Consider the following 10,007-nt stretch of genomic DNA (forward strand, 5'->3'; position numbering starts at 1 on the left):
TAACATTATACTTCACAACTGTAATGGTGGAAGTTTGTGGGTTAACATTATACTTCACAACTGTAATGGTGGAAGTTTGTGGGTTAACATTATACTTCACAACTGTAATGGTGGAAGTTTGTGGGATAACCTTATACTTCAAAACTGTAATGATGGAAGTTTGTGGGTTAACATTATACTTCACAACTGTAATGGTGGAAGTTTGTGGGTTAACATTATACTTCACAACTGTAATGGTGGAAGTTTGTGGGTTAACATTATACTTCACAACTGTAATGGTGGAAGTTTGTGGGTTAACATTATACTTCACAACTGTAATGGTGGAAGTTTGTGGGTTAATGTTTTACTTCACAACTGTAATGGTGGAAGTTTGTGGGATAACATTATACTTCACAATTGTAACAGAAGAAGTTGGTGAGTCTATGTTATACTTCATGGTGGTATCAATGGAAGTTTGTTGTGAGCATATGCCAATTGAACTGAGAAAAGTAAATTTTTACTTAAGTTTACATTGGTGTTTTATGGATGAAACAAAAAAGTCTATGATATTTAAAAGCTTCATTGAAATACAATTTAGCCGTGTGCTTCTTTACCATGAATGAAAATTTTAGTGTTAAAATATATTATCATGTTCATAACTGTCCTTCAAGTTTGTTTATAGAAAACTGTAGATTGGAATTAAAAATAAACATGCCAAAAGAGTCCTGAAGATATAAACATTTCCTTTATATATATATACATACACACACAGAGAATTTCTTTTTGTGATTTTGTGTATGTAAAAAGTATTTTCTAATCTTGGCAAATATTTAACTTACTTTATAAGAGATACATTGCAGTCTTGGCCAATGGAATAACTGCACAATCTCGTTATTTTAAATTTAAAAAAAACCTGAATTTTCCCACCAATTATGATCAGTCAGAGTTAACATCTGTTGACTGAGTTTAAGTTACAATTAAGAGCATAATTAGAATAGACAACATAGGATCAAGTAAATTATCTAATATTATACTAACAGACGGATTGTTTTAATAAATCACTATTTTTGATCAGGCAGAAATTGCTCCTGTGGGAATAGATCTTGATTTACGGTTGCATATAACAAAATACACACATCAAGAGTTCCTTTAATATAAATAAAAAAAATCTAAAGTTACTAAATACAGTTCAACAGAGCATCTTGAAAAGAAAAAATATTGTGAACATAAGAATTAAGAAACACAAGATACATATAATCCAAGTACTAAACTTTTAAAGTTGAAAAACAATGACAAAAAACTTGAGTGATGCTCAAAAAATGGAAAAGCCTGAAGATAATAAAAAGAATGGTATTATATAAGATGTATTTTTTGACACGAGGTGTGTATACCAAAATATTCTGCTTGTCTACTTCATAATTAAAAACATTTGAAGCTTCAAACTTCAGATAGTTGACACAATTAAAAAAGGTAAATAAAGAATGAATATTCAAACCCAGATATGTTGACACAATTAAAAAAGGTAAATAAAAAATGGATATTCAAACCCAGATATGTTGACACAATTAAAAAAGGTAAATAAAGAATGGATATTCAAACCCAGATATGTTGACACAATTAAAAAAGGTAAATAAAGAATGGATATTCAAACCCAGATATGTTGCTTCAAGTGTAAAAATATTGAGCAAAAAAGGTTTAATTTTTCAGGAAAGACTTAAAAGAGACTAATTTCTATAATTATTAACAATTTTACAAATCCATTTCTTTAATTTTACAATATATATCTGTGTGTCAAATTTTGAACAGATGATAGTCGACTAGAGTTTAAATATTTAGTAAAACGTTTTTAAGCTTTAAACTAATTTCTAGAAATTAAAGCAAAAGCTTATAGCATGGTCAATTCTCTTCATTCAAAAACAATATCTCCAATCAGTACAGAATATATATCACATTATTAACTCGATATTATGTACCATCATCAGCAATAGTGAATTTTAATTTTTACTCTTACAACATGTTATTTAATTGTATCCTATACAAGTATAATGTTGAACTAAGGTTCTACAAAGTCGGAATAGAAACACTTCAGAGTCAAACATCAAAACCTGTGATTACGATTATATCTATTTACAAAAATCATACTTACTCACCGAGCTGCAGGGACCTCAAGTTATTGTGATCCACTTATGTGTTATCATAATTTCTAGATTTTATTTTCAAAATAATAAGATATTTCAATGTTACAAAATGATCAGTTCAAAGATTAATTCTTCATGTTTTCTTTAGAAAAATGGATAAACATTATATAAAGAGGCCAGGCCCCAGAAAAAAAAAACACCTTTACATCCTAGTCTGGACAGTGTTTTAAGTACGTATTCAAAGGCATAGTCCCCAAGTGGCTCAGCAGTAAGACTGAGGGCTTACAATACAAAAATGTGGTTTCAATACCTCCAGTAGGTGGGGAACAGGTACCTCATTGTATAGCTTTGCTCTTGACAACAACCAAACAAGCATAGATAAAACTGTAAGTTTGAATTTCTCTCTTTATGTATGCATATGCACTTAGAAAAATAATACAGAAAAGAAGAACCTTTCACATTTCTTGTTTTCATGAACCAGCATGTATGGTAAAAATTGTATTTAGATAATTTTCTTAAAATGTTTAGGTATTAATGCTTAATTGCCTTGCCTGTACTTAACATTTAAGTACCATGAAAAAAGTTTACTTACTCTCAGGCATGCCCATGATGAGTAGTCCAAATAGTCCTGCTAAAGCTGTTGCTAGCACCATAGGCCAACGACGACCCAACAAGTCAAGACCAAACAATATCAACAACATTGCAGGTACTTCAACAAGAGCACCATACGTAAAAGAGTCATAAATATCCGTTCCTAAATTGGAGGTGTTTTGAGTATTCGTGTGATAGCAGCAGTAGGTGACAAACCTGAGCAAAAAAAGACCAAACTAAAATTTCAAAAATATCTTCTTAAAGAACAAAGAAAATGTTTATAAAACAACAAAGCAAAGAGCAGTTTACCTTGAAACATATCAATTCATAATAAAAAAACTGAAATAAGTCTGTAGTATAAAATCATCATCCATTTTTAAACAACATGTAAAACTTACATGTAGAATGTTCGTGACTACATGTGTTTAAGTCTTAAAAAATGAGTACATGCTTCATTTATTTTCGGCTTACCATGCTACTGCCATAATGAATGAGTGTTTTCGAAGACGAGGTGTACGAAATAGATCTAATATTGTGAGATGTCTTTCATCCATATCAATGTCACCATCCTTGTCTGCCTGCAAAAAATAATTAAGCATCAATTAAGTTTTCTGAATAAGTAAATTGTGCACTCTATCTTAAGATACTGGTGTAAGTATCACAAAAAAATTAAAACATTGTATATACGTATTCACTAATTTCTGGTGTTCTTCCAAAATTGGCCCGGCATGGCCAGGTGGTTAAGGCACTTGACTCGCAATCTGAGGGTCACGGGTTCGAATCCCTCTCACACCAAACATGCTCGCCCTTTCAGCTGTGGGGGCGTTATAATGTGACAGTCAATCCCACTATTCGTTGGTAAAAGAGTAGCCCAAGAGTTGGCGGTGGGTGGTGATGACTAGCTGCCTTCCCTCTAGTCGTACACTGCTAAATTAGGGCTGGCTAGCGCAGATAGCCCTCGTGTAGCTTTGCGCGAAATTCAAAAACAAACAAACAAACAATCTTCCAAAATTCTCTGAGATGATTCAAAAGTGGAGAGACAAAAGGAGATTGATATACTCTTTAACATATCATTTCAACCACAAGAATTATTAATATGTTTATTCTATAACAAACTAAAACTAACGGGTAGAAAAGAACGAGAACCTAATATAGGTGGTACGTTTTTCACAAAAACGACTAAATTCTCACATCAAAAGTGCAAGAAAATTTATTACTTTAAAATTAAAATTCTGATCCTTTGTTTAGTTTCTTTTTCATTACTCGGGTTTCCAAAAATGTCAATTTCAGACAATTATATACACAAATTATTGATACTAAAACCTTTTTATATCTAATCTAATCAAAGTTAACTTTTGATCAGAGCAAGCTAGGTAATTACAACAAAACTAAAATTCAATCTGGTAATAAACAATAAACTTATTTTAATTGTTATTTTTGATCTGTAAAGTTGGAACCCACTGTTTCATCCAGTGGGTACCTTCACTATTAAGGAAATTTACAGAATTATGGAAAACATAGGTAATTTGAAATGTTTTTAAACAACAATAAATTAAACCTGTTGAAGTTTCTTTTATATTAACATGTTAAAATTAAACCTAAATTATTTTAACTGTGCAGGTTTATACGACAGTTGATCTTCTTATATGAGTACTGCACTAACCACACAGACCATTGTTTTCTTACTGGTTCCCATTATCTAAAATACTGTAGTTCATACAGTTTTCACAATCGATATTAATAAGTTAAGAAATGAAATATTAGGTAAGATTATTTCTGTTGGAAATACATGTTTCCACATGGTTGAATTTTTTACTTTTTCAAATTCAAAGATAATTCAAGAGGTTCATACTGTATAGCCTTAAATTTCCAAAGAGGTGACCACTTGAATACCGAGTAATATCTAGGAGTCAATTAATTGAACATGCATGGGAATAGTCCATTGGAACGATCATCTATTTGGACTAGAATTCTAAATTTACTACATGTATCTACAGAAAATGTGGCAAGCTTTTAATAAGATTTACAAGTTAGTTGTACACAAAAAATCAGATGAGTTATGAGGGTATCTGTACTCGAGATATGTCTGTGAATTAACGACATCAGTCTGACTTGACTCTTAAAACTTGGAGTGCAAGGTGAGGCTCATATGAAGAATAAAAATACTTTTGTTCATTCAGTTTGCATATTGAATTTTCATAACTTCAAGAACCTCCTAAATACATATCTACTATTTCTTTCAGTACCTGGTATTCTCTCTCTCTTCTACCAAGATCTGTCGTTAAATCAGCAATGTGAGGTCAAATAAATAGTTGATAATTCTGACATCAAATATCTAATACTATGTTGAATGTACTCTGTAAAAAGTTGTGGCATATGCACTTTGACCCCACCTGTGCACATACTGACATTGAAGAGGATGCATGAATGTGTAGTTTCTCTGATATCAAGACTTCTGACAGTTTGTTCCGTTTACTGTGGTTTTTCACTAACTGTTAGAAATAACACTGTATTCTTTTATTAGTATTTGAATCCCCATTACCAAACATGTTCCCCATTTTAGCCACGGGGCATTATAACGTGATTGTCAATCCCAGTATTCATTGGTAAAAAAGTAGCCCAAGGGTTGGTGGTGTTGACTAGCTGCCTTCCCTCTAGTTTATCACTGCTAAATTAGGGTCGGCTAGTGCATATAGCCATCTTGTAGCTTTGCTCAAAATTAAATCCAAACCAAACCAAATTTTTATTAGTATACCACATATATTTTTCAAACAACATTAAACACAGGGGAAGTTCGAAATATATTATACCTTTATCAACCCAAAGAAAAATGTTATTTGAAAAGGTATATTAAAGAAATATAGGGGCACTAACATATGCTTTTCATATTCAGTTGGTTATTTATATTTGCTGGCACTTTTCACTTTTTCATTTCCAACAAACAGACAAATAAAATAATAATTGCATTTTAAAGCTAACATTTCAAGTAAACCGAATTCATTTCTTACAATAACTTCTCTATAAATCTTGATCTTTATTTTATAGTTGTATATACAATATATGTGAATTTAATGATATATATAAAGGTTAGAGATGAGACTGTATGTTATACAAAATGCATAAAATTATGTACAGCAATTAATTATTGAATTAACTGGAATTTCTGGATAAATGAGTCTCCTACTCTATTGATTCCAAATTAGTTACAATAACTTACATGTAAATCCTGGAAAATATTATCAGTGAAATGATTTCTGTTTACTTTTGCAACAGTTCTTAACATATGGGCAGCATCCTCTATCCTGCCTCGAGTCAATAACCAGCTTGCTGATTCAGGGATCCACCTGAGAATTAACATTAATAATTGGTTTAATTATTTTTAGTTCAAAGGCCCTTGATCATTAAATACATGACAACTGTGTTTGTAATGTTTGTTTATATTGTTAACAAAAAAAAAGATAAATAACAAGCTATACTATTACGTAAACCTTACATTGAAATTTAAACCAAAAACTTAGTAACGTATATGATCTACATTATCTATTTATATTCAGCTTACAAGAATATATGAACTTATATCTAGATAAAAATGTTACCAGAAGCATTATAACAAAATTTAAGGACAACAGAAGACCTGTTGGTCCATCTAGATCATCCAATTGTTTTTTTTTCTTGTTTTATTGCCAAAATTTTAAATGTTATTTTTAAATTCACATTTCGAGGCCCTTAGAAGTGTAAGGCACCAAGCAGTAACTAATCACTTGTACATAAGGCCAACATTGGCATGGGGATAGAAAGTCCTTTGAAAGATAATTTGGCACCAGTCAAGTTCTAGTTTATAAAACTAATGAAATAAGAAAACAATCTGCTCTCAGTTGCCTACACTACATCTTAAGACACTTGTATCATGAATAATGTAATCAACACAAATTTGGAAAGTAAAATGATGCAAACTACAGTCAAGAAAACAAACAATTTATACTGAAATATTTGCAGTTAGAATACTATGCCAGGGATGGCTTGGTAGAATGATATATTCTAACTGCAAATATTTCAGGTAAACTATGCCAGGGATGGCTTGGTAGAATGATATTCACCTGAAATATTTGCAGTTAGAATATATCATTCTCCCAAGCCATCCCTGGCATAGTTTACCTGAAATATTTGCAGTTAGAATATATCATTCTACCAAGCCATCCCTGGCATAGTTTACCTGAAATATTTGCAGTATTAACTGGTACTGCTGTTAAGAAGTTTCTCAAAGTTAATGTAGATTTTAACCATGAACACTATAAGGATGAGCCAGATTCATTTGGAACAGTTGGATAATCTAGCTCACAATTCTAAATGTTTACACCAAACTTATAAATATAGAAAAAAATTTAGCTAAAACTTCTACAGCATCTTAGCTACGAATGAAAAATATGACTTGCTAATAATAATTTCTAGCCATACTCTCCAAATTTCATTTCAAATTCTCTTGCTGCACATTTAATACACACTTTTTTTCAGTTAAATCTGCAATTAAATTATAATTCTAATTCAATCATTAACACCAGTCTACTAGCTTACAGTTTATATACAGCAACAATCAGTGTTCTGAAATAACAAGACTGACTATCGAATGAACAGTAAAACAACACAAATACTTACTTTCCAAACAAAACAAATAAAGAAAGTGGTGCCATGGTGATAATGCTTAGTATTTGCCAATCTCTTATGCCATACGATATCCACGGGCATATGACTGAGAATGTAATGTAACCCGTTGTCCAACAGATAATCCCAAGTGTTCTTTTCTCAACTCCAATATACTCTAGGCCTATCAGAAGAATAAGACGAAATTAAAGATGATAAGACAGCATAAAGAACTAGATAAGAGAGAGAACACAACATACATTACTTTTTTTTAAAAAATTCAATGCCATATAACAAAATATAGCGACTATACTTTCCCTTACTACAATTGGATATCATAATACGCACACATATATACAATATTTGTACAATAAATCATTTCATTAAAAGAAAATAATAATAAGAATGCTTCCTAACTCAATCGCCTACAATCCATTACCTTTAGTATTTTGAAAAGTTTTCATTTACCAGTAAAACATTTACTTGTATTTTGTCAAAAAAAAAAAAGATGTTTATTATTACCAACGTAGTACAGTTTAACTTGGTATAAATAATATCATGTAGAAGAAAATCTAATTTTATGCTTGAACAACTGTTATGAGTTACCTTAGTTTTAAGATATTATTTTCATCTTTTATTTGTGTTTGTTCTGCGAGTTCATGAAAGACTAAAGTAGTATGAAAAACAATATTGATAAAACACACACGTGAAGTCGACTTAGTGGGGCTAGGGCAAGCTGTATGCACAAACTTTGTACTAAATATAAAAAGTCGTCTGATTTGATTAAAATTCAGTTTGGATGTGGACAACTAGCTATGGTTATGATTTATTATAAAACAGAAGGGCAACTATAAAATTATGCCAATATTCTGATTCCTAATGTGACACTTTTGTGAATTCACATAGTTTGATTGAAAATTTTACATGCCTGCTACAGTGGCAAGTAATTAAAATAACTAGTTGCTACAGCAAATCTGTTTTTAAAATTTCTATAAAAGTATCCATTAAGTACCTTGTAGTAGCTTTTTTTTTATTATATTTTCTTGGAACATATTTGAACCCGAGACCTGTCTCACACTAGGCAAGTGCTCTACTAACTGATCTAAACAGTTAACCATCTATCATTTGATAGCAAATCACTTTTTAACAACTGAAACTACTACATTCTTCCCTTCTCACAAACACGACTTGTCCTCATGCCTAATTTTAGGATTATGGTACAACCTTACAATGTGTGTTAATGTGGCAACTTATTTTTTTGAGATGTACAACTTCAACTTGGATTGTAGCCTATGACCTGTCCTACACCATGCAAGAGCTCTGCTAACTGAGTTAAAAAAATAAACCCATTGCTAGTAAGTCACTATTTAACTCAAAATTATTACAACCTGTATTCAAAATTATTTTGCATATTTATACTCTGACTTGTTTTAAATCATGATTAGCTTTTGAACAATAAAAAGCATATACATTCTGTCTCAAGTTTTACAACATAAACACTTCTACATCATGTAATGAATTAGGAAAAACAACGTATTTTTTTAACAATTGTTTAATTTACTAGCTGTTACCGCTATTATTTTAAAAAATAAAACTAAATATTTTTTGAATGTGTTTGTTTATTTATAATTAATCACAAAGCTACACAATGGGCTATCTGTGCTCTGCCCCATACGGTTATCAAAACCCAGTTTCTAGCATTGTAAGTCCACAGACATACTGCTGTGCTACTGGGGGGCTTTGAATATGTATATGTATGTCCCATTAACACAAGTAATAAACAAACATAAGGTAAACAACTAACCTAAAATATAAGGATCTTCTGAAAGTGGGATAATACATGCACCTACAAAAAACCTCAAGGCAGCAAATATGGCAAAAGAATTTGCAAACGATGAACCAATGCCAGCGACTAAAGCTATTGCATAACTAGCAATAATAGATGCTCTTCGACCATATCTGAAAAATAATGACGTACATGTTGGTAGAAAATACATGTAGCATTTTTTTCAAGACTACACAGTTTTAATTTAAAATCTGTTTCAAAATAATTATAAATTTTGTTACAGATATATCATATTTGTAAAAGTACATTATTTCTAAACAAAATCTTTATGTAATGGAATTAATGTGATGTTTATTAAGCAATTTACGAGGTGTTAAGACCAAAAGTGTTTATTGTTACAACACAGGTATTTACTGTAAAATAAACTGCAAATCAACAGACTGCATATTGCTGATTTTTGCTGGTAGTTAATTAATATGATTCTGTCACAGCATGTTTTCAAGTTATTTAGCAAGATGATCTGATTCAGCCACAGCATGTTTTCCAGTTATTTAGCATGATAATGTCTGATTGCCACAGTATGTTTTTATGTTATGTAGCAAGATGATCTGATTCAGCCACAGCATGTTTTCCAGTTACTTAGCATGATAATGTCTGATTGCCACAGTATGTTTTTAAGTTATGTAGCAAGATGATCTGATTCAGCCACAGCATGTTTTCCAGTTACTTAGCATGATAATGTCTGATTGCCACAGCATGTTTTTAAGTTATGTAGACGCAAGATGAACTTCTAGACTTCAGTCCAACAGTCATTGGTTTTACCAGTTTAACTGATATGAACTAAACGTACTGATTACCAAAGTTATTAGGTTTTT

The 10,007-nt window shown here is 31.1% G+C and overlaps 1 protein-coding gene across 3 annotated transcripts in view; it reads right to left on the reverse strand.

The window, feature by feature from the left end:
* LOC106471115 (carcinine transporter-like) overlaps nt 1-10,007 on the reverse strand; it is a 29,348-nt gene that overhangs the window by 5,905 nt on the left and 13,436 nt on the right. For all 3 annotated transcript variants that reach the window (XM_013931704.2, XM_022399733.1, XM_022399734.1), the window contains exons 4-8: nt 9,151-9,305; nt 7,362-7,530; nt 5,926-6,052; nt 3,180-3,286; nt 2,710-2,924 (exon numbers count right to left, since the gene is read on the reverse strand). In XM_013931704.2, coding sequence (XP_013787158.1) covers nt 2,710-2,924; nt 3,180-3,286; nt 5,926-6,052; nt 7,362-7,530; nt 9,151-9,305 — 773 coding nt within the window. The remainder of the gene's footprint in view (nt 1-2,709; nt 2,925-3,179; nt 3,287-5,925; nt 6,053-7,361; nt 7,531-9,150; nt 9,306-10,007) is intronic.

This window comes from Limulus polyphemus, unplaced genomic scaffold, assembly GCF_000517525.1.
Source record: "Limulus polyphemus unplaced genomic scaffold, Limulus_polyphemus-2.1.2 Scaffold4416, whole genome shotgun sequence".
Classification (NCBI taxonomy): Eukaryota; Metazoa; Arthropoda; class Merostomata; order Xiphosura; family Limulidae; genus Limulus; species Limulus polyphemus.